General features: G+C 45.9%; 1 protein-coding gene across 2 annotated transcripts in view; it reads right to left on the bottom strand.

Moving 5' to 3' along the window:
- Positions 1-5,028, bottom strand: part of LOC146859223 (uncharacterized) — a 121,927-nt gene extending 116,899 nt beyond the window's left edge. For both annotated transcript variants that reach the window (XM_085649913.1, XM_085649912.1), the window contains exon 1: positions 4,909-5,028. In XM_085649913.1, coding sequence (XP_085506039.1) covers positions 4,909-4,957 — 49 coding nt within the window. In that variant the 5' untranslated portion in view covers positions 4,958-5,028. The remainder of the gene's footprint in view (positions 1-4,908) is intronic.
- Between the last annotated feature and the right edge of the window lie 20,963 nt (positions 5,029-25,991).

Genomic DNA, 25,991 nt, shown 5'->3' on the forward strand with positions numbered 1-25,991 from the left:
GAATTATGCATTCAGTATATTATTACATAGGACCTCATGAGAGCAATTTATTTGCTATGGCAATAAATTAGATAAAGATAAAGCAGAATGTTGAAGGTTCTCAATACATTTCAAAAAGGAGATTCATACTACACAGATTTCAAATTACAATATATAAACATCTGAAAATATTAGTTGATGTTCTTCTGAGATGTCTAAACAGGTCAATTGTAACACAAATGTTTTCAGCCTCAGATGTCATGATCATGGTTTCCACAATATTTGGTTCAAGAAATAAATCCTCGGTGTGTTGAACCAATTATCTAGATATTAAATTACTTTTGAAAGATAGTCTGTTATACAAGCCCTTTAAAACATGACAGGCTATATTAGGCAATTGCAGATTCACACTAGCTAATTAGTGTATTTGCAGCCTTCTGCAATAGGTGGATTACCCTACAAAAGCTGGCTCCTGCACACAAAATAATGATTTCTAGAGCAGATACATTATTTCACCAGGCTATATTTCACAATAAGCCGGTGTAGGCTGGGGAAAGGACAGTCAAATGTAAGTCACACCTGACTTTTGATGACTTTCGATGACTCTGTCCCAGCACAATAGGCTGATCAAAGCAATATGGCATATTGGAATTTGGAATTCCCTGATTGTACATTTCATCTAAATAGCTAGTAGGTTTAGAAAGTGACCCCCTTAAGAATCAGCAATAGGAAACAACAGTCTATCTTTTCACTCAGCAAATCATTGTTTGGCATTTCATGTGTGAAAGGTAAGAAGCGAGTTCAGCTAATGCCCATTAAATGATTGGTCTCTCAGCTGTGACTGTGAGCTAGTGTTGATACCAGCTTTCACATCAGCTACTCACACACATTGCTGTGATATTTCATAGGGGTCCATCATCTCCCCTCTATTATTCAACTTCTACCTAACCCGCTTACCAAACCTGATTAAATCGTGCAACCTCACCTGTTCCAAATCATTTAAAAAATGGATTGTCTGGAAGATTTCTATAATTTAAAACTTGATGACTGCCTCCAGGTCATAAAAACACGGATGATAAATAACCATCTAAAGCTAAATACAGCCGACCGAGAATATGAGTTGCAGACAATGGTTAGAATTCCCATCTACCCTCATATGGCCTAAGGAGCATGAGTCACCACCAACAATATCAAAATGAGTCAGAAACCCTGGGGTAACTATGGATTTAGATCCATATTTGATACCACCAGTTCATAATATAAAACAGAGTGCCTTCTACTATATTGCATCCTTCCATAACATGGATACCTACAGAAACTGCAAGCTAATCTCACACTCGTAATCTCCAAGCTTGACTATTCCAACAGTCAATACCTTGGCGTACCTGCATTCATCATATGCAAAATACAACTCATTCAAATTGCTACTGCAAGAATTCTCTGCCTTCACCCAAGAGAGCACAAGGCTCCATGCTTCCAATCACTCCACTAGCTCTCTATAGCAAAAATGGCAATGTTCGAGGCAGTTTTTACAGAGTCTGCAAGGAAAAGGACGGCTACACCTATACACTAATTTCAAAGACTCCAGGTTTGCACCGCTCAACACCATACCACCTTAGCATAAGAAATCTGTAGGATGCACTGCTTTTTCAGAGAAAACTGCCAAGGTCTGGAAATCACAATCAGCTATCATTCCAAGCATTCAGGAGCAGATATACTTCAGAAGACTGTTGACGGCAAACTTATTTTCAAGAAAACTACATCCACACATTCCAGCAATTTAAACCAGGAAAGACAGTCACAACCTAAAATCCAATCTTCAGCTTACTATCCACAGATTGGAAGCAACACAACCATCAATCTACTTTCTATAGTCAGGTAAGTTAAGGAGGGCTGACCTATTGTTCCCTGGGGTAATATATAGTTATTTAACTTCATATAAAATTTGTAGCTCACACTTATACTAATACCATCAGACTCAGAGGTTGGTCAGTCGCCAACTATAACTTACACATCTTATATTCACATAAGACCTATCCACTATGAGGATTGCCCATCACCAGTACTGTGCAGCCAATAAACAAGCTATCACTAGCATGTCATGATTGAAAAGATCCGTCACACACTGTGGAGCAATCAGAGGGATTTATTCTAGCTCAGCAATACAGGTCCCAGATATAAATACACTATGGCTGCTTCTTTATATTTCACAATGCCAAGCAGATATAGGATGATAGTAACAATGCACATCCCAGCAGATCTCTCCATTTCTCTCTCCCTCCAACCATGCCAATCCTGCCCACACACACAATGTCTGATTGGACAACCAAATGCTGTAACTATATAAGCAAACTATAATCATAGGTAATACCATAAAGGAACATGCACAGCTGTTCAAACTGCTAACATACTTAAAAACCATAAACTGTGTATGTGTCTCTCCCACCTCATCATCTACCACATTGCTACGGGCTACGTTGCATAGCACGATAAGCGCACTTTGTTGTGATCAAGCATGAAGTGGAAGCACTTCCTACATAGAATCTTAAAACATAGACATCAACGTTCCAGCCACCCACCAATCTACATGTCATAGGCTGCTGCTCATGTAAGTATGCACTTCATTTCCACACATAGGGGTTGTAAGTGCTATGTAAATGCTGCAATAAAATATAATACAATATCTATCACGTATGCATCACCAAGATTCGTTTTAATCTTGTTGAAATCCTTGTTTCCATTGCACTTGAGAATAAAAAACAAAATGTCCTTCATTTCTGCTTTCATATTTGCTTATTTACAGGTATTTACATTTTTTGTGTATTAGAAACAAATTGACATCCTGCAGTCTTTCTTTTCACACTTTTTGCATGCAGGGCCACTGGAATGATGGCATTCTGCAGCCATGTAGTTTTCCACATGATTATGAATTAGCTGCACTTGCCACATAATTCACCATCTGTGGCATAATTTGCAGATTTAAAAAAATAAAGTTTCAAGCTCAATCAGATCAAAAGTTACCAAAACACATCTTGTGATGTTGCACAGTGGAAGGTCCTTCCCAAAGGTTGAATGGTCCCCTTTCAGTTGCTGATAACTGTATTTGGATGTAATACTGGTGCTTATGAGGTGCAACTGTTCCCAGACAGCGCTAACGTGTAAAAATGGCAAAATAATGAATTACTACTATCACACAGGTGTGCTGCATTAAGTCGCATAATTTGTGTTTTTGATTTCGACATAATTTATTCAACCATGCCAAATAATTATGATTTGGGCCTCTGCAGCCACATAATACCAGTTGTCCTGCCTGTACCCTAGTGAGATTGTCACAAAGTTCACATTGCAAAATCATCAGAGAAAGAGAAGAAAATATTTCCACATTAAGAGTAAGCCCCAATGTGTCAGAGGACATAGCCTGACATTTAACCTCTGCCTTTGAACGAGCAGTCAATGTATCAAGATAAAAGAATGCATTTTATTGCTAATTCACCTTCTGAACTCCACCGTTCTTTTCAGTTACACTGTATTCCTTCATGCGAATGCAGTGCGTTAAGAAAAACTGATTTTTTCATCGATTCCGTGGCAGCTGCCTCCTACATTTGGGGGCGGCAAATATTAGTATGGGCCATGGTGAGGGCCCTGGCTAGGGGTACTCTTCTTTATTACATCTACGAGGGACTTACAGTGGTAGCTAAAGTTTGCCCCATTGGGGAAGCAATTGTACAATTTTAGGAAAGAGCTCTGGAACTGGGGACCTGGATAGGAGGAACCCTGTGCACTTTCAGTCGAAATCACAAAACTTACCAGGGAAAAAGTGGGGGTGACCATGTCAAAAAGGGGCATTTTCTGACACGAACCATGCACTTATTACCACCTCTTTGTCTTTTGCGGTGATTCCATTTCAGGCATGTATACTTTGTTCTTAGCGATAACAATATTTCAGTAGCCAGTGTTTTAAGTCCTGTGTTTATCACATAAAATGCTAAGAAAGATATACTGAGCGACTGAAGGGCTAAGTTGCTTTGCCGTGCTTAAACTTACAAACTGGAAATATAATAATCAGTAGATGAAAAGAGCCATGTGTAAAACTGTACATATCTTGAATTGGTAGTTTAAAAAGAAATATTTTGAGAGTGCTTTAGTAGAGTTATTTAGTATGAGTTAGTATTTTGAGCATGCACTGGTACAAATAAAAAAAACAGAAAACATAAAAAAGAAGCACAAAGGAAACTTCAAACACTTCAAACAAGTGAAAACAAATTTTAAAAAAATCTTTAAAATAACCAGAAATCAACATAATATCACCTTTTACTGAAAACACGATATAAATATTTTCAAGTGTATTTTACACATTCTTCTTTCTACATGATATGGATTTCATGCACATAAGGTTTGGATGCTAATTACAGATGCAGTGACTCTCCAAGTTTTAGATTTTAGTGATTAAATTCACATAAAGCTAGACATCAGTTGAGTTCCATTCTGTGTTCATTTGTAAAACAAAAGAAACAAATGGGAGCACGCAGCCAATGCAGCAACGCAGGCAATAGCCTAAACTATGAATACATGTGGAACGGATGAGTTACAACTTCATTTATTTCCACTAAATCAACAATAATTTTGAATAAATAACAATTTAATAAGCAATAAAACCAAAAAAAACGGATAAATGCATGTTGAAATATTGAATGGCAAAAAACAAACTTTTACAAACCCTTGGAGACTCTCTGAACTTAAGGACTCAGCCTACATCTTTACTCACCTTGAAGAAACATATGCATACTTACCTCTTCCGCTTATCTACTGAATTCTATTGCATTTGATTCTTAGTTTTTCATAAAGCAGCTTGATCCATTTTAATGCAGGAGAGTTACATGAAAATGTTATATAAATAAATAAAGCACAGTTTAATGCCTGTTTTCTAACCTCCATGTGTGACAGTCACATAAGCAAGGAGTAGGATGAAGCACTTCATTGTGGCCTCTGCAGTGTTCCAACAGAAGGAATTCTCTGTGTGTCTCTCTAGCACCCTTCAACTGTCTTAAATAGAAAACCCTGAGTACTATGGCCAATGGAGCAGCACAAGCAAAGGATTTTTTTAAAATTCAAAACAGGGGTAGGGCTAGTCCTTAAGTCTTTGTTTTTTATCCAATGTTTGAAGAACATGAAATAAATATTCCCAGAATACATAATTCACATCACCACGCCAGGTACTACTGCCAAATAAGGCCTACATGTGCGTCACTACTTCTTCATCCAGATATTTGTTTTGCCTCTTCCCGGATAGTGAGATTCACAGACACTTTAATTAAATGTTTATTTGCCAGAAGTAGAGTACTCTGCATTGCACACAGTGGCGGCTGGTGTCATTTGAAAGAGCTGGTCTTACAGTTCTGGATGAGTACCCGGTGTTGAGCAAGTGTGGCGAATAACGCGACTCCTGGGGTTCTCCCCTGAGAAATGTTTGAAAATTGACTGGTAAAATAGTGGTTTCCAAGAAAATTTGAGAAAGCAAGATGGTTAATAAAGCAATTGTGATAGTGTAGTTATGACATCAAGAGGTTTAATTTGATAATGATGTAGGTAGTTGCTTATTCAGTATAACCAAAGAACTTTATAGAAGACTGAGATAACAATACTGAATACCTCACAGATTTCTTTCATTATTGGTAACTTGGGGTGTTACCAAATATAATGCAACTCCATACCCTGGCCTCCAAGGAGGTAAGAGTAAGCTGGCTTTGCTGGGAACCCAACGTATGACCTGCAAACCATTGCAGATGTCTGCAACAAGCATTAACTTACTGAGCCTTCTTGCCTCAAACTCGCAAAAACTCAGAGAAAGGTACAGAGAAGAAAGCAAGTGTTGCTCAGTGAGCTGACAACAACTTTCAACATACAAACAACAGCTATTTCAATGGAGGAGAAAAACAAGTGATAACGCTAGGTGATTGAGAACCCCTGATTTACTTATGTTCGACAGTCTTGGGGCCCCTCCTGACCTCAAATCCTGTGTATAAAGTATAAATGCAATATTCATTCATATTATTCTCCTACTCCTCATATAATGATGGAGGATGCAAATGCTTTAATATTTCTTCCCCTTTGGGCTCCAAGGCAGTGCTTTAGCAGGGCTCATTCACGTTTTTCTACAAATGTCTCCTTCAATGGCTCTCGTGTGTGCCTCAAACCCCTTCTTCCATTTACTTCATTCCAGCATTGGTTGACTAGAAGTTTTTGAGAACTTGGGAACAGCATCTTTACACTCCATGTTTGTCAGTTAAACTTCACACCAGGGGCCGTGATACAGAGTGTTTGCGTCGCTTTGCGGTCCCTGGTGCACTCAAGTTTTACAGAAGGGGCCACAGATGCTTGTGCAGCCCCCCCTGTGATGCCGATAGCACTGGCGCACATAATGCGCCAGCGCTATCTGCAGGGGGCATTCCCTCATTTGAATGGGGGCATGCCCCATGCAAATGAGGGAATCCCTTTGCCTCTGCGCCTGTGCTGTATTACAGACACAGGTGCAGAGGCATAGGAGCTGTCAGGAGGCACACTAACAGTGAGCCAAATAAGAAGTGACGCACTGTCAGGTCGCTCCCACAGAGCAGCCCTCTGCAAGAGTTAAAGGGGGGGGGGTCCTATAGACTCCTCAGACATCCCCTTTCAGCCAGATGCAGTCAATAACTTCACCTGCTTGCAAGGGGATCTCTAAGTGCAGGCGGGTAGCACCCTGCAGAGTGAAACACGGAGCGGCTGATTTAAAGCCAATTTGTATTTAACTTGAAGGCATTGCAACCAGGGGAGCACGAGTTTGCGACTGCCCTGGAGGCAGCACATTCTATGTAATATGGCGCACTTTCTCTGTTTGCAAACGGGGAAAGTGCACCCCAATACATGATATGGCCCCAGATCTGACAAATAATTTTAAATCTGTATACGTTTGACTTTTAACGCTGAACCACCATGGCATCAGAAAAAAATATATAGCAGATAAGGAAAAAAAAGTCACATTTATTATTTGACCTCGACTGCAGATTGCAATGTGTGTCACTGCTAAGTGAAAAACAACACAATGTCATTGCTGGTTTTTCAAGGTTTACCTTTAATCAATGTGAGCTTACAGTTACCATTTGCCACACACACACTATACTGTGACTGATTTACTCTAAGCCCCTCCAAAACTGTGCCCAATTGTAACATCATCTATATTTTGATAATGGTAGTATTTACTTCGGCTAGGCCAATGCTGTTTGTGACAAACGTATACAGGATTCTTACTGACAACATATAAGTAAGAATCCTAACCCCTTTGTCACAAACTACACTCACACAGCCGAGGTAAATACTTCTGTGATCAAAAAGCCAAGATGTTGTGCATGGACACGGTTTTTGAAGTGCATAGACCACCAAGTTTAAAGTATATTTTAGTTGCATGTTCTGACAGGAGTGGTAAGCAAGCATGAAGGCCAGGCATGGCTGCTGCTGTTCAGCAAAATAAAATGTAACATCTGTCTCTTTTTCTGTCATAGATGGTGATGTATTACAAAAGCAGAAAAGAATTTAGCGTGGAAGAACAGAAGCATGTTTTGGCACATTTGCCTATAGATCACACTGTGTGTAGTGTTGCCAAATGTTTTGGTGAGCCCACTACCTCTGACGACACAGGGGGAGAAGTGGCCATGACCCCCATGTGTGTCACACAAGTGGTAGGGGTTGGGGGCTGGCGTATACCATGGGATCACGGAGCTAGTTAATAAAAAGCCTTGGGCTCCGGGTGTGGTTTTAGTTTTCCTGGCTACATCACTAATAGCGACCCCTCGTGGATATTTCAGCAGAAGAGGTAGGCCTGGGTCACTAACACCACCTTGGCAACAAGGTGGTCATGACCCCCATCGTGTGCCCCTCCACCCATGTCTCACACAGCTCCAGTATGGCCCGCTTACCACAGCCACTGCTGCTGCAACTCCGCTGCCGCGCCTCTGCTCCCCTGTGGCTGCATGAGTGTGCGTGGCCCTCAGTCAGCCCGCCCCCGGAACAGCTACGGCCACAAACCTGCTGGCCAGGAGTCTTTGCGGTCACAGACATTGCCAGCTGCCGGCTCCCACTCGCTCTGGTGCTTCACAGGAGCAGTGCAACTCTCTTGTGGCCACAATGCGCTCAGCTGGGGCCACATCGACGCGGCCGCTCGCACACAGTGCACAACCGCTCCAGAGCCACTGCAGCCTCTGCCTCCTGCGAGCGCACCCTGGGCATCAACATGTGTGCCGCACCCCTAGGTAGGGACCAGAAGACTTCTTCAGGCCACAGTGCCTGCCTACCAGGGACACTGCATCAAGCCGGTAGGGCTTTGAGTGAACTGCCTACCCTGCACACGTCAGCCACACCCACCTGGATGAAAAAAAGACTCATGAGGGACACCTAGTAATGACTAGTTGAACTGCAGCTCTTTGTAGAATTATTTTGATATTGGATACTATAATTTTCAATCAATCAATCAATGAATTTGTAAAGCGCACTACATACCCGTGAGGGTCTCAAGGCGCTGAAGGAAGGGGGGAACCGCTACTGCACGAAGAGCCAGGTCTTGAGATGTCTTCTGAAGGTGAGCAGGTCCTGGGTCTGCAGTAGGTGGGTGGGGAGGGTGTTCCAGGTCTTGGCGGCGAGGTAGGAGAATGATCTGCCGCCGGTGGTCTTTCGTTGGATGCGGGGGACAGCCGCTAGTGCGAGGTTTGCTGAGCGGAGCTGGTGGGTGGGGGTGTAGAAGTTGAGTCTGTCATCCAGGTAGGCTGGTCCGGTGTTGTGGAGTGCTTTGTGTGCATGGCTGAGGAGTTTGAAGGTGATCCTCTTGTCGACGGCGAGTCAGTGCAGGTCTTTCAGGTGGGGGGTGATGTGGCTGCGTCGGGGTACGTCGAGGATCAGACGTGCGGAGGCATTTTGGATGTGTTGTAGTCGATGCAGGTGTTTGGCTGGGATTCCTGCGTAGAGTGCGTTGCCATAGTCCAGCCTGCTGCTGACGAGGGCCTGTGTAACAGTTCTCCTTGTTTTGGACAGGATCCACTTGTAGATCCTGCGGAGCATGCCGAGGGTGTTGTAGCAGGAGGAGGAGACGGCGTTGATCTGCTTCGACATGGAGAGGGAGGAGTCTAGGACGAAACCGAGGTTGCGTGCATGGTCGGTAGGTGTGGGTGCAGTTCCCATCATTGTAGGCCACCATGAGTCGTCCCAGGCCGCGGGGGTGGATCCGAGGATGAGGACCTTCGTCTTGTCCGAGTTCAGTTTCAGATGGCTGCTCTGCATCCATTCGGCGACAGCCTTCATTCCCTCATGGAGGTTTGTTTTGGCGGTGTGCGGCTCCTTGGTGAGGGAGAGGATGAGCTGGGTGTCGTCGGCGTAGGAGATGATGTTGAGGTTGTGCTGACGGGCTACTTGTGCGAGGGGGGTCATGTAGATGTTAAACAGTGTCGGGCTGAGTGATGATCCCTGGGATACGCCGCAGATGATGTCGGTGGCTTCGGATAGGAAGGGTGGGAGTAGGACTCTCTGAGTTCTGCCGGAGAGGAAGGATGTGGTCCAGCAGAGGGCTTTCTCATGGATCCCGGCTTCTTGAAGGCGTGTTTTTAGGGTGCGATGGCAGACCATGTCGAAGGCGGCCGAAAGGTCCAGGAGGATGAGGGCTGAGGTTTCGCCGTTGTCGTGTTGTCGCATGATGTCATCTGTGGCAGTGATGAGGGTTGTTTCAGTGCTGTGGTTTCGTCTGAACCCGGACTGGGACGGGTCCAGGATGTTGTTGTCTTCGAGGTGGTGGGTTGGTTGCGCGTTGACGATTTTCTCTATGACCTTCGTCGGGAACGGGAGGAGGGAGATGGGTCGGAAGTTCTTGAGGTCCTTGGGGTCCGCCTTGGGCTTTTTGAGAAGGGCATTGATTTCGGCATGCTTCCAGCTGTCCTGGAATGTGGCTGTCTTGAAGGAGGAGTTGATGACCTTCCTTAGTTGGGGTGCGATGGTTGCGTCAGCTTTGTTGAACACGTGGTGAGGGCAAGGGTCTGACGGTGATCCAGAGTGGATAGAGTTCATGACCTTGCATGTTTCTTCGTCGTTGACGTTGGTCCAGGAGGTCAGGTGGTTGGTCCAGGTGGTGTTCGCGGGGGAGGAGTCTGGCACGGTCGGGTTGACCGGGATGTTGAAGCTGTTGTGGATGTCTGCTATCTTCTGGTGGAAGAAAGTTGCCAGAGCGTTGCACAGTTCTTGTGAAGGCAGGACGTCGTTGGCGTTGGGGTTGGAGAGTTCCTTCACGATGCTGAAGAGCTCTTTGCTGTCATGTGCGTTGTTGTCCAGTCTGTTTTTGAAGGGGGATCTTCTGGTCATTCTGATGAGGTGGTGGTGTCTATGCGTGGCGTCCTTGTGGGCTGCGTGACTGTCAGGTGTGCAATCGTGGAGCCATTTCTTCACCAGTTTCTGGCAGGCGCGTTTGGAGGTTTATAGCTCGATGGTGAACCAGGTGGCTTTCACTGCCCACTGCTAATCTCGTCCCATAATGCTTTACAGGGCCTTTGGTTGGGATTGTAGTTTTGCCCATAACTGTGCTTGGGGTGGTCCTAAGAGGATGGGACTACCACTGAATCGTTCAACGTGATATGCTCTTTGTGTTCAAGGCATCTCCTTGGTCCTCCCCCTAGGTTAGGGGGGACCCCAAAATCATCACCTCTCTAATTGCCTGATATTTTTCATTTTTAAAGTTCACTTTTGGGAATTTGTTATATGCTTTATCAAAGCATTTGTGGGTGCAGTTTAATAGCTGACTCCGCTACGTGGAGGAACGGTACCAAATCTCTGCAAACTGCGGAGCGGAGTTAATTGCCCAGAGTAAGAAGAAGCACCCAAACCACCAAACCAGTCAGATGCTCAAAGAACATGTACCAATGAAGACGCTTTTAGGACAAGTCCTACTAGAGATCGCCTTTCCCTTGTGGGTGACAAAGTACTAGTACAAGATCGTCACCCTTGAGGAAATTTCCGGCTGCCGTTTAAACTGGATCCCTGGGTAGTTGAGGAAGTCAAGGGCACAAAAGTAACCACAACGAGAGGTCTGGAAAAGGTGACATGGAAAGTTTCCCAATTCAAGACTAGAAGCGACTCCGTGTGGTTATTTCAGCAGGCGAGGTTGGTCTTGGTCACCATCACCAAATAGTGCTAGAGTAGGTTATATGAATTCAGTCAGGAAGAGCGGCCCCTGAGTGGCGTGCTAGGCACTGTAGTGTCCTGGTGGACACGCTCTTTGAGGTAAATACTCAAATGACCCAAGAAAGTGGCAAAGAACACAGCAATGTCCACGATGTTTCTGTGGAAATCTCTTAAAAGCAACCCCACCTGCTGTTAGTACTGAAGGTCTGCAGATACTGCTCTGACAGACAGGATGTTGATAGTGATGATGTTCCCCATCCTCGGAGCTCAGTGGTGGTGTGGCAGCCCATAGTTAACGGGCTTCTGACAGAATCTGGACATGCTACCAAGATGTGGGAAAGCGCCTGTGTGGCATCTTGCCGAAGATTCTGGATGTGCTAAGGCACCACAGCGGTGGTTGCTTCATGGGAGCAGAGAAGCGCCCCCCCTCCAGAGAGCTGTAGAATGATGGAAAAATCAAATAGTGAAAAAAGATTTTATTACCAGTTTATTTTTCCGCTTTCTGCCAATGGAGAAGGCGGGGCAGGGTGAGTGTGTCAATGCTGCCTTGCCACACGTTGCATCAAGGTGCTTCACCTGGATGGTGCATGAAGGTTTCCATACACCCATGGGTTTTGATGCAAATCCCTGTCTAATAAGAATTGTAGACAGTGTCTTGCACCAATTCTGCGCCTCCCTGAGACACTTGTACTATGGTGCAATGGTGCCAGCAGAGGCACATGACAGCTGTACGTGCTCCAGCACAAGAAGAGAGCAGAAATGCTTAATGTCTTTGCAAATATGGTGCCGTTCGTCTTCCTCTTGTTCATTGTGTTTGCTGCACTTCAGTGCATTACTCTCTTATAATTATGCCCCAATATATACTATAAACACAATACATGACATGGATATTGTGGGGATGGATATATTTAATGTCCCCCTTTGCAGAAAATTGCTGTCATATCATATCTGTGCCCAAGAAAGCGGAACGGAAATGGAGACCAGACACCAAGCAGTGACACAAGTTCCAGCCAACATTTCCTTGGTGGACAAAGTGGATTTTCTATGCATCGAATGGAGGGACACCCTGCACCCACGAAATCAATCGTCAAGCACAGGGAAAGACGTCAAACCAAACAAAAACGTACAGCAGCCAAAAACAAAACAGAAACAGAAGGTGCAACCACGACGCAATTGAAACCGGTAGATCAAATTCAAACTACCAATAGTCAAACTATTATCAATTTGACCAACGTTACATTCAATGCGGCGGAGAAGCAACTGTTGGCACTGGGCTTATCATACTGCCCAGAGAGTTCCCTAAACTATGTGGCAACCAGGATTGATTTATACAAAAGCATAAGAAAATTAAAACTCAAAAAACACTTTCTCTTGCAAGATCAAACCAAAAAGCACTCTATGGACAGCCAACTGACCCAGTCCCCGCCATTTAATTTGACAGCAACAGACATGCCAACTCTGCAAGCAATACATGAGTTGGCCAAAGAAAGTGATGTTTTAATACAAGAATGAGAGCGCAGGATCAGCGAATCTGAACACCAGAAGTGCACGACACCTTTCAAACCACGATCGACATTTACCCCTATTACTCTCAGGGACTCCATCGATATTTTTAATGAACAGGTCACGACCAGCATTAAAAAACTCAACTATGCAGTGTATGCCAAAATAAAACATTAAATCCAACAAACAAGAGCTACAATACCACCAACTGATGAACAAATGAAGAGAGAATAAAGATATAATCATTAGAAATTGGTCCTTTGGAATAAAAAGAATTATATAGAAGAAGCTATGACACAACTAAGGGACCATCGCTGTGACCATCAGAATCTAAAAAGCATGTACAACTGTTATGGCATGAAACTTGTAGCATGGAAAAATTCTGGACTTTTGACAACTGATGAATATAAATTCATGAAAAATGACAATCCCATGACGCCCATAATGTATTTTATACCGAAAGTGCACAAAAATCCCCTCACACCCCCGGGTAGGCCAATCATATCAGCTCGCAACAGCATTTTAGAAAAAAAACTTCACAATATGTGGACTATTTTCTCCGCAGCCATGTGAAAGATCTACCCTCATATGTTAGGGACACTGGGGACTTTCTCTCTAAAATCCAAAACATAAAATGGCAAGGCGACTCCCTGCTTATCACTTTGGATGTGAGGTCCTTATATACATCCATTAAGCACCAGGATGGACTAAGGTCATTAAGACACTATCTTGCACATAGGGGGCCAGATTTTGAACAACATGCTGGTTAACATGGTAGAGTTTAGTCTCAACAACACTGTGTTCATGTTTGAAAATTCATTATATCATCAACAACAAGGAGTGGCGATGAGGTCCACCTTCTCCCCCAGCTATGCCTTTCTGCACATGGGATGGTGGAAGGAGCTGGTCCTCCATAAAGAATACGTGACATGTATGACTAACAATGTAAAAAAACAGTTGAGATACATCGACAATTTATTTGTGGTTTGGCAGGGTACAATGAGTGATGGAGAGACAATTGTTCAAAATCTGAATTTCAACAAGCTGAATTTACAGTTCACTGCGTCCATCATTTCCAAAGCCATAAACTTCTTAGATGTTCAGATTTACATTAAAAATGGTCAGCCACTTACCATACTACACAGAAAACCCACCGCGGGCAACTTAGTACTACATGCGAGCAGTGCCCACCCTGAATACTTAATACAAAGTATACCTTTTGGGGAGATGTTGCGGTTGAGGCGCATATGTAATAGTGAAGAGGATCTTAGACAGGCACAAATATCTAGCAGAGATAGATTTCTCGCTCGGGGTTTTTCCCCTAGATGCATTGACAATGCCATTCAGAAAAGCAGTGATACAAGCAGGGACACCCTCCTCAATAATCAAATCAAGCCAGATTTAGCCACCAATGATAAAGCGGGGAAATTTAGGTTTATATTTGGTTACAGTAAGCAGGGTAAAAACATTAAACAGATCATATACAGAAACTGGCCCATTGTCTTTGGAGATCCTGTTATTGGTCAGCAGTTACCCAGGAAAGCTGTCATAACATACAGCAGAGCCCCATCTATGAGAGATACCTTGGTCCGTAATGACTCAGAGGGTCCAGTCAAAGATACATGGTTAAGGCAATGCCTGGGTTTCTATAAGTGCAAATCCTGCAAGGCATGCCAACACGGCATCAATAGTACCACCTACAAGACCCCCTTCAACTCAATAGAGGTCCCAATCACTAAGGCCGTATCATGCAAAACGAACCATGTGATATATGTGCTGGAGTGCCCTTGCAGTCTCAGATATGTTGGCAGTACAATACTGCAGGGACACAAGAGGGTACTTCAGCACATCAGGGCAATCAAAAACCATGACCCGACATATCCGGTGGCCCAGCACTTTGGGGATAAACACAATGCAGATCCAACACTTTTAAAGTATTTCTTAATAGATTTTGTCCCAATCCGAAAGAGAGGAGGAGACCGAGTGAAAGCCCTACGACAACTTGAGACAAAGTATATTTTAAATCTCAATACCAAATATCCGGGAGGCCTGAATCAAACCGAGGATTTATATACTTGCCTCTGATTCACATCAAAGAAGCATAGCGGAGAGCGGGTTAAAAAACCGTAGTCAGATCGAAACTGAGCTGCTAGTCAAATGTTCAACAATTTATTTTAAAATATTAGATTTTAGAATCTCTTACCGCCTTTTCACACTTATACATGGTTTTTATAATTTTATAATTCATTTATGTAAGGGCGCACTTTGTTTTTTACTATATGCATTCAGCACTGTGCACAAACTAAGCTTGCACTAGATAATTCAGTCGATCTGTTTACATAATAGCTGTTTACATCTTCATGTTCTGTAAACAAAGCACTAGCACTTTGATCAAACATTGAAAGCAGGTGCTAGTATGTATTTAAACCTGGACGCCAGACAGAACCATAAAAAGCAATGTTTTAACCTTATTTAATGTTATGAGATTGATTCTACGGCTTTTTAATACATTGCAGTATGATTATTTTCAATGCTTTTTTAAAAAGGGATGAGTCTATGGTATCAATATGTATTTAAATAAATATTTTGTATGAGCCATGATTTTAGACTCCTTTTAAAATGAAAGCATTCGATAGACGATTGTGAACATTAATGCACCTGTCACTTTACAAAACAAAAGCATTTATTTAAACGAACCTCGCACTGTGTAGCGCGTCATGTGATCAGGAACCCTTGGGATTGAAATGCGTCATACTGATGGAGTTGTGTGTACAAGCAGAAAAAAATCTTGAAGTTGTACGCATTCATGGTCCGTACTCCGTTCTTGAGCGCAGAGGGAAAGAAAATGCGAAAAGGAGTTTACTTTATATATACATATATACATATATATATATATATTTATATAAAGCCACAAGAGTTACCCAATACAGAGGAGCCCGCAAACAGGTAGGTATTGCTTCTCAAAATGTTCTTTGATGAAGGCTGCAGCAGAGAAAGTCAAACACTTGCAGCGTTTATCTCAGCCTGACGCGTTTCATGGTTATACCACTTCTTCAGAGGCTTGACAACAGAGTTCACGCAACAACAAATGCTTCTCCACTTATTGACAGTGTCTAGCCCCCCAGTGGGCGTGGCCGCTCGCACGGCCTTCTGGAACTTGTGGTAGCATAGTATTGCTGCAGTGAGCTGGTGCGCAAATTCTGATAATATCCAATAAAATCCACAGTGGGTAGCTTTAAAGTGTTGACCTTGAAATGCTGCGCGTAGCTGCCCTCATCTTCAGCACCTGTCCCAAACCACATTTGCCGGTTGGCTTCGCTGGGGTCCGTCAAACACGGTGAGGCTCCTATCCAGCTGGGTCAGCCGTAACAACATAAAGCCACAAGAGTTACCCCTACAGAGGAGCCCGTAAACAGGTAGGTATCGCTTCACAAAATTTTCTTTAATGAAGGCTGCAGCAGAGAAAGTCAAACACTTGCAGCGTTTATCTCAGGCTGACGCGTTTCATGGTTATACCACTTCTTCAGAGGCCTGACAACAGAGTTCATGCAACCACAAATGCTTCTCCACTTAATGACAGTGTGCAGCCCCCCAGTGGGCGTGGCCGCTCGCACAACCTTCTGAAACTTGTGGTAGCATAGTATTGCTGCAGTGAGCTGGCGCACAAATTCTGATAATATCCAATAAAATCCACAGTGGGTAGCTTTAAAGTGATGACCTTGAAATGCTGCCCTCATTTTCAGCACCTGTCCCAAACCGCGTTCGCTGGTTGGCGTTGCGGAGGTCCGTCAAGCACGGCAAGGCTCCTCCCCGGCTGGGTCAGCTTTAACAACATAAAGCCACAAGAGTTACCCCTACAGAGGAGCCCGAAAACAGGTAGGTATTGTTTCACAAAATTTACTTTAATGATGGCTGCAGCAGAGAAAGTCAAACACTTATAGCGTTTATCTCAGCCTGACGCGTTTCATGGTTATACCACTTCTTCAGAGGCTTGACAACAGAGTTCACGCAACCACAAATGCTTCTCCACTTAATGACAGTGTCCAGCCCCCCACTGGGCGTGGCCGCTCGCAATGCCTTCTGGAACTTGTGGTAGCATAGTGTTGCTGCATTGAGCTGGTGCGCAAATTCTGATAAAATCCAATAAAATCCACAGTGGGTAGCTTTAAAGTGTTGAACTTGAAATGCTGCACGTAGCTGCCCTCATTTTCTGCACCTGTCCCAAACCGCGTTCGCCGGTTGGCATCGTGGGGGTCCGTCAAACACGGCAAAGCTCCTCCCCGGCTGGGTCAGTCGTAACAGCATAAAGCCGCAAGAGTTACCCCTACAGAGGAGCTCGCAAACAGGTAGGTATTGCTTCACAAAATGTTCTTTAATGAAGGCTGCAGCAGAGAAAGTCAAACACTTGCATCGTTTATCTATGCCTGACGCGTTTCATGGTTATACCACTTCTTCAGAGGCTTGACAACAGAGTTCACGCAACCACAAATGTTTCTCCTCTTAATGACAGTGTCCAGCCCCCCAGGGGGCGTGGCCGCTCGCACGGACTTCTGGAAGTTGTGGTAGCATAGTATTGCTGCAGTGAGCTGGCGTGCAAATTCTGATAATTTCCAATAAAATCCACAGTGGGTAGCTTTAAAGTGTTGATCTTGAAATGCTGCACGTAGCTGCCCTCATTTTCAGCACCTGTCCCAAACCGCGTTCGCCGGTTGGCGTCGCGAGGGTCCATCAAACATGGCGAGAGTCCTCCCCGGTTGGGTCCGCTGTAACAACATGAAGCCACAAGAGTTACCCCTACAGAGGAGCCTGCAAACAGGTAGGTATTGCTTCACAAAATGTTCTTTAATGAAGGCTGCAGCAGAGAAAGTCAATCACTTGCAGCGTTCATCTCAGCCTGACGCGTTTCATGGTTATACCACTTCTTCAGAGGCTTGACAACAGAGTTCACCCAACCACAAATGCTTCTCCACTTAATGACAGTGTCCAGCCCCCCACTGGGCGTGGCCCCTCGCAATGCCTTCTTGAACTTGTGAGTGTTGCTGCAGTGAGCTGGTGCGCAAATTCTGATAATATCCAATAAAATCCACAGTGGGTAGCTTTAAAGTGTTGACCTTGAAATGCAGCATGTAGCTGCCCTCATTTTCTGCACCTGTCCCAAACCGCGTTCGCTGGTTGGCATCGTCGGGGTCCGTCAAACACGGCGAGGCTCCTCCCCGGCTGGGTCAGCCGTAACAACATAAAGCCACAAGAGTTACCCCTACAGAGGAGCCCGGAAACAGGTAGGTATCGCTTCACAACATTTTCTTTAATGAAGGCTGCAGCAGAGAAAGTCAAACACTTGCAGCGTTTATCTCAGCCTGACGCGTTTCATGGTTATACCACTTCTTCAGAGGCCACACAACAGAGTTCACGCAACCACAAATGCTTCTCCACTTAATGACAGTGTGCAGCCCCCCAGTGTGCGTGGCCGCTCGCACGGCCTTCTGGAACTTGTGGTAGCATAGTATTGCTGCAGTGAGCTGGCACACAAATTCTGATAACATCCAATAAAATCCACAGTGGGTAGCTTTAAAGTGTTGACCTTGAAATGCTGCACGTAGCTGCCCTCATTTTCACCACCTGGCCCAAACCGCGTTCGCCGGTTGGCGTTGCGGAGGTCCGTAAAACAAGGCAAGGCTCCTCCCCGGCTGGGTCAGCTTTAACAACATAAAGCCACAAGAGTTACCCCTACAGAGGAGCCCGCAAACAGGTAGGTATTGTTTCACAAAATTTTCTTTAATGAAGGCTGCAGCAGAGAAAGTCAAACACTTGCAGCGTTTATCTCAGCCTGACGCGTTTCATGGTTATACCACTTCTTCAGAGGCTTGACAACAGAGTTCACGCAACCACAAATGCTTCTCCACTTAATGACAGTGTCCAGCCCCCCACTGGGCGTGGCCCCTCGCAATGCCTTCTGGAACTTGTGGTAGCATAGTGTTGCTGCAGTGAGCTGGTGCAGAAATTCTGATAATATCCAATAAAATCCACAGTGGGTAGCTTTAAAGTGTTGACCTTGAAATGCTGCACGTAGCTGCCCTCATTTTCTGCACCTGTCCCAAACCGCGTTCGCCGTTTGGCATCGTCGGGGTCCGTCAAACACGGCGAGGCTCCTCCCTGGCTGGGTCAGCTGTAACAACATAAAGCTACAAGAGTTACCCCTACAGAGGAGCCCGTAAACAGGTAGGTATCGCTTCACAAAATTTTCTTTAATGAAGGCTGCAGCAGAGAAAGTCAAACACTTGCAGCGTTTATCTCAGCCTGACGCGTTTCATGGTTATACCACTTCTTCAGAGGCCTCACAACAGAGTTCACGCAACCACAAATGCTTCTCCACTTAATGACAGTGTGCAGCCCCCCAGTGCGCGTGGCCGCTCGCACGGCCTTCTGGAACTTGTGGTAGCATAGTATTGCTGCAGTGAGCTGGCACACAAATTCTGATAACATCCAATAAAATCCACAGTGGGTAGCTTTAAAGTGTTGACCTTGAAATGCTGCACGCAGCTGCCCTCATTTTCACCACCTGGCCCAAACCGCATTCGCCGGTTGGCATTGCGGAGGTCCGTAAAACAAGGCAAGGCTCCTCCCCGGCTGGGTCAGCTTTAACAACATAAAGCCACAAGAGTTACCCCTACAGAGGAGCCCGCAAACAGGTAGGTATTGTTTCACAAAATTTTCTTTAATGAAGGCTGCAGCAGAGAAAGTCAAACACTTGCAGCGTTTATCTCAGCCTGACGCGTTTCATGGATATACCACTTCTTCAGAGGCTTGGCAACAGACTCGCAATGCCTTCTGGAACTTGTGGTAGCATAGTGTTGCAGCAGTGAGCTGGTGCACAAATTCTGATAATATCCCATAAAATCCACAGTGGGTAGCTTTAAAGTGTTTACCTTGAAATGCTGCACCTAGCTGCCCTCATTTTCTGCACCTGTCCCAAACCGCGTTCGCTGGTTGGCATCGTGGGGGTCCGTCAAACACGGCGAGGCTCCTCCCCGGCTGGGTCAGCCGTAACAGCGTAAAGCCGCAAGAGTTACCCCTACAGAGGAGCCCGCAAACAGGTAGGTATTGTTTCACAAAATTTTCTTTAATGAAGGCTGCAGCAGAGAAAGTCAAACACTTGCAGCGTTTATCTCAGCCTGACGCGTTTCATGGATATACCACTTCTTCAGAGGCTTGGCAACAGACTCGCAATGCCTTCTGGAACTTGTGGTAGCATAGTGTTGCAGCAGTGAGCTGGTGCACAAATTCTGATAATATCCAATAAAATCCACAGTGGGTAGCTTTAAAGTGTTGACCGTGAAATGCTGCATGTAGCTGCCCTCATTTTCAGCACCTGTCCCAAACCGCGTTCTCCGGTTGGTGTCGCGGGGGTCCGTCAAACACGGCGAGGCTCCTCCCCGGCTGGGTCAGCCGTAACAACATAAAGCCACAAGAGTTACCCCGACAGAGGAGCCCGCAAACAGGTAGGTATTGCTTCACAAAATTTTCTTTAATGAAGGCTGAGCAGAGAAAGTCAAACACTTGCAGCGTTTATGTCAGCCTGATGCATTTCATGGTTATACCACTTCTTCAGAGGCTTGACAACAGAGTTCACGCAACCACAAATGCTTCTCTACTTAATGACAGTGTCCAGCCCCCCAGTGGGCGTGGCCGCTCGCACGGCCTTCTGGAACTTGTGGTAGCATAGTATTGCTGCAGTGAGCTGCTGCGCAAATTCTGATAATATCCAATAAAATCCACAGTGGGTAGCTTTAAAGTGTTGACCTTGAAATGCTGCACGTAGCTGCCCTCATTTTCAGCACCTGTCCCAAACCGCGTTTGCCGGTTGGCGTCGCAGGGGTCCGTCAAACACGGTGAGGCTCCTCCACGGCTGGGTCAGCAGTAAAAACATAAAGCCACAAGAGCTACCCCTACAGACGAGCCCGCAAACAGGTAGGTATTGCTTTACAAAATTTTCTTAAGTGAAGGCTGCAGCTGAGAAAGTCAAACACTTGCAGCGTTTATCTCAGCCTGACGCGTTTCATGGTTATACCACTTCTTCAGAGGCTTGACAACAGAGTTCTCGCAACCACAAATGCTTCTCCACTTAATGACAGTGTCCAGCCACCCAGTGGGCGTGGCCGCTCGCACGGCCTTCTGGAACTTGTGGTAGCATAGTATTGCTGCAGTGAGCTGCTGCGCAAATTCTGATAATATCCAATAAAATCCACAGTGGGTAGCTTTAAAGTGTGGACCTTGAAATGCTGCACGTAGCTGCCCTCATTTTCAGCACCTGTCCCAAACCGCGTTCGCCGGTTGGCGTCGTAGGGGTCCGTCAAACACGGTGAGGCTCCTCCCCGGCTGGGTCAGCCGTAACAACATAAAGCCACAAGAGTTAACCCTACAGAGGAGCCCGCCAACAGGTAGGTATTGCTTCACAAAATTTTCTTTAATGAAGGCTGCAGCAGAGAAAGTCAAACACTTGCAGCGTTTATCTCAGCCTGACGCATTTCATGGTTATACCACTTCTTCAGAGGCTTGACAACAGAGTTCATGCAACCACAAATGCTTCTCCACTTAATGACAGTGTCCAGCCCCCCAGGGGGCGTGGCTGCTCGCACGGCCTTCTGGAACTTGTGGTAGCATAGTATTGCTGCAGTGAGCTGGCGTGCAAATTTTGATAATATCCAATAAAATCCACAATGGGTAGCTTTAAAGTGTTGACCTTGAAATGCTGCACGTAGCTGCCCTCATTTTCAGCACCTGTCCCAAACCGTGTTAGCCGGTTGGCGTCGCGGGGGTCCGTCAAACACGGCGAGGCTCCTCCCCGGCTGGGTCAGCCGTGACAACATAAAGCCACAAGAGTTACCCCTACAGACGAGCCCGCTAACAGGTAGGTATTGCTTCACAAAATTTTCTTTAATGATGGCTGCAGCAGAGAAAGTCAAACACTTGCACGTTTATCTCTGCCTGACGCGTTTCATGGTTATACCACTTCTTCAGAGGCTTGACAACAGAGTTCACGCAACAACAAATGCTTCTCCACCTAATGACAGTGTCCAGCGCCCCAGTGGGCGTTGCCGCTCGCACGGCCTTCTGGAACTTGTGGTAGCATAGTATTGCTGCAGTGAGCTGGTGCGCAAATTCTGATAATATCCAATAAAATCCACAGTGGGTAGCTTTAAAGTGTTGACCTTGAAATGCTGCATGTAGCTGCCCTCATTTTCTGCACCTGTCCCAAACCGCGTTCGCCGGTTGGCATCGTCGGGGTCCATCAAACACAGCAAGGCTCCTCCCCAGCTGGGTCAGCAGTAACAACGTAAAGCCACAAGAGTTACCCCTACAGAGGAGCCCGTAAACAGGTAGGTATCGCTTCAGAAAATTTTCTTTAATGAAGGCTGCAGCAGAGAAAGTCAAACACTTGCAGCGTTTATCTCAGCTTGACGCGTTTCATGGTTATACCACTTCTTCAGTGGCCTCACAACAGAGTTCACGCAACCACAAATGCTTCTCCACTTAATGACAGTGTGCAGCCCCCCAGTGGGCGTGGCCGCTCGCACGGCCTTCTGGAACTTGTGGTAGCATAGTATTGCTGCAGTGAGCTGGCACACAGATTCTGATAACATCCAATAAAATCCCCAGTGGGTAGCTTTAAAGTTGTGACCTTGAAATGCTGCACGTAGCTGCCCTCATTTTCACCACCTGGCCCAAACCGCATTCGCCGGTTGGCGTTGCGGAGGTCCGTAAAACAAGGCAAGGCTTCTCCCCGGCTGGGTCAGCTTTAACAACATAAAGCCACAAGAGTTACCCCTACAGAGGAGCCCACAAACAGGTAGGTATTGTTTCACAAAATTTTCTTTAATGAAGGCTGCAGCAGAGAAAGTCAAACACTTGCAGCGTTTATCTCAGCCTGACGCGTTTCATGGTTATACCACTTCTTCAGAGGCTTGACAACAGAGTTCACGCTACCACAAATGCTTCTCCACTTAATGACAGTGTCCAGCCCCCCAGGGGTGTGGCCGCTCGCACGGCCTTCTGGAATTTGTGGTAGCATAGTATTGCTGCAGTGAACTGGCGCGCAAATTTTGATAATATCCAATAAAATGCACAGTGGGTAGATTTAAACTGTTGACCTTGAAATGCTGCACGTAGCTGCCCTCATTTTTAGCACCAGTCAAAAACCGCGTTCACCGGTTGGCGTCGTGGGGGTCCGTCAAACACGGCGAGGCTCCTCCCCGGCTGGGTCAGCCGTAACAACATAAAGCCACAAGAGTTACCCCTACAGAGGAGCCCGCAAACAGGTAGGTATTGCTTCACAAACTTTTCTTTAATGAAGGCTGCAGCAGAGAAAGTCAAACACTTGCAGCGTTTATCTCAGCCTGACGCGTTTCATGGTTATACCACTTCTTCAGAGGCTTGACAACAGAGTTCATGCAACCACAAATGCTTCTCCACTTAATAACAGAGTCCAGCCCCCCAGTGGGCGTGGCCACTCGCACGGCCTTCTGGAACTTTTGGTAGCATAGTTTTACTGCAGTGAGCTGGCACACAAATTCTGATAACATCCAATAAAATCCACAGTGGGTAGCTTTAAAGTGTTGACCTTGAAATGCTGCACGTAGCTGCCCTCATTTTCACCACCTGGCCCAAACCGCGTTCGCCGGTTGGCGTTGCGGAGGTCCGTAAAACAAGGCAAGGCTCCTCCCCGGCTGGGTCAGCTTTAACAACATAAAGCCACAAGAGTTACCCCTACAGAGGAGCCCGCAAACAGGTAGGTATTGTTTCACAAAATTTTCTTTAATGAAGGCTGCAGCAGAGAAAGTCAAACACTTGCAGCGTTTATCTCAGCCTGACGCGTTTCATGGTTATACCACTTCTTCAGAGGCTTGACAACAGAGTTCACGCAACCACAAATGCTTCTCCACTTAATGACAGTGTCCAGCCCCCCACTGGGCGTGGCCCCTCGCAATGCCTTCTGGAACTTGTGGTAGCATAGTGTTGCTGCAGTGAGCTGGTGCGCAAATTCTGATAATATCCAATAAAATCCACAGTGGGTAGCTTTAAAGTGTTGACCTTGAAATGCTGCACGTAGCTGCCCTCATTTTCACCACCTGGCCCAAACCGCGTTCGCCGGTTGGCGTCGCGAGGGTCCATCAAACATGGCGAGAGTCCTCCCCGGTTGGGTCCGCTGTAACAACATGAAGCCACAAGAGTTACCCCTACAGAGGAGCCTGCAAACAGGTAGGTATTGCTTCACAAAATGTTCTTTAATGAAGGCTGCAGCAGAGAAAGTCAATCACTTGCAGCGTTCATCTCAGCCTGACGCGTTTCATGGTTATACCACTTCTTCAGAGGCTTGACAACAGAGTTCACCCAACCACAAATGCTTCTCCACTTAATGACAGTGTCCAGCCCCCCACTGGGCGTGGCCCCTCGCAATGCCTTCTTGAACTTGTGAGTGTTGCTGCAGTGAGCTGGTGCGCAAATTCTGATAATATCCAATAAAATCCACAGTGGGTAGCTTTAAAGTGTTGACCTTGAAATGCAGCATGTAGCTGCCCTCATTTTCTGCACCTGTCCCAAACCGCGTTCGCTGGTTGGCATCGTCGGGGTCCGTCAAACACGGCGAGGCTCCTCCCCGGCTGGGTCAGCCGTAACAACATAAAGCCACAAGAGTTACCCCTACAGAGGAGCCCGGAAACAGGTAGGTATCGCTTCACAACATTTTCTTTAATGAAGGCTGCAGCAGAGAAAGTCAAACACTTGCAGCGTTTATCTCAGCCTGACGCGTTTCATGGTTATACCACTTCTTCAGAGGCCTCACAACAGAGTTCACGCAACCACAAATGCTTCTCCACTTAATGACAGTGTGCAGCCCCCCCAGTGTGCGTGGCTGCTCGCACGGCCTTCTGGAACTTGTGGTAGCATAGTATTGCTGCAGTGAGCTGGCACACAAATTCTGATAACATCCAATAAAATCCACAGTGGGTAGCTTTAAAGTGTTGACCTTGAAATGCTGCACGTAGCTGCCCTCATTTTCACCACCTGGCCCAAACCGCGTTCGCCGGTTGGCGTTGCGGAGGTCCGTAAAACAAGGCAAGGCTCCTCCCCGGCTGGGTCAGCTTTAACAACATAAAGCCACAAGAGTTACCCCTACAGAGGAGCCCGCAAACAGGTAGGTATTGTTTCACAAAATTTTCTTTAATGAAGGCTGCAGCAGAGAAAGTCAAACACTTGCAGCGTTTATCTCAGCCTGACGCGTTTCATGGTTATACCACTTCTTCAGAGGCTTGACAACAGAGTTCACGCAACCACAAATGCTTCTCCACTTAATGACAGTGTCCAGCCCCCCACTGGGCGTGGCCCCTCGCAATGCCTTCTGGAACTTGTGGTAGCATAGTGTTGCTGCAGTGAGCTGGTGCACAAATTCTGATAATATCAAATAAAATCCACAGTGGGTAGCTTTAAAGTGTTGACCTTGAAATGCTGCACGTAGCTGCCCTCATTTTCTGCACCTGTCCCAAACCGCGTTCGCCGTTTGGCATCGTCGGGGTCCGTCAAACACGGCGAGGCTCCTCCCTGGCTGGGTCAGCTGTAACAACATAAAGCTACAAGAGTTACCCCTACAGAGGAGCCCGTAAACAGGTAGGTATCGCTTCACAAAATTTTCTTTAATGAAGGCTGCAGCAGAGAAAGTCAAACACTTGCAGCGTTTATCTCAGCCTGACGCGTTTCATGGTTATACCACTTCTTCAGAGGCCTCACAACAGAGTTCACGCAACCACAAATGCTTCTCCACTTAATGACAGTGTGCAGCCCCCCAGTGCGCGTGGCCGCTCGCACGGCCTTCTGGAACTTGTGGTAGCATAGTATTGCTGCAGTGAGCTGGCACACAAATTCTGATAACATCCAATAAAATCCACAGTGGGTAGCTTTAAAGTGTTGACCTTGAAATGCTGCACGCAGCTGCCCTCATTTTCACCACCTGGCCCAAACCGCATTCGCCGGTTGGCATTGCGGAGGTCCGTAAAACAAGGCAAGGCTCCTCCCCGGCTGGGTCAGCTTTAACAACATAAAGCCACAAGAGTTACCCCTACAGAGGAGCCCGCAAACAGGTAGGTATTGTTTCACAAAATTTTCTTTAATGAAGGCTGCAGCAGAGAAAGTCAAACACTTGCAGCGTTTATCTCAGCCCGACGCGTTTCATGGATATACCACTTCTTCAGAGGCTTGGCAACAGACTCGCAATGCCTTCTGGAACTTGTGGTAGCATAGTGTTGCAGCAGTGAGCTGGTGCACAAATTCTG

The sequence above is a fragment of the Triturus cristatus genome, chromosome 3_2 (assembly GCF_964204655.1).
Source record: "Triturus cristatus chromosome 3_2, aTriCri1.1, whole genome shotgun sequence".
Lineage (NCBI taxonomy): Eukaryota > Metazoa > Chordata > Amphibia > Caudata > Salamandridae > Triturus > Triturus cristatus.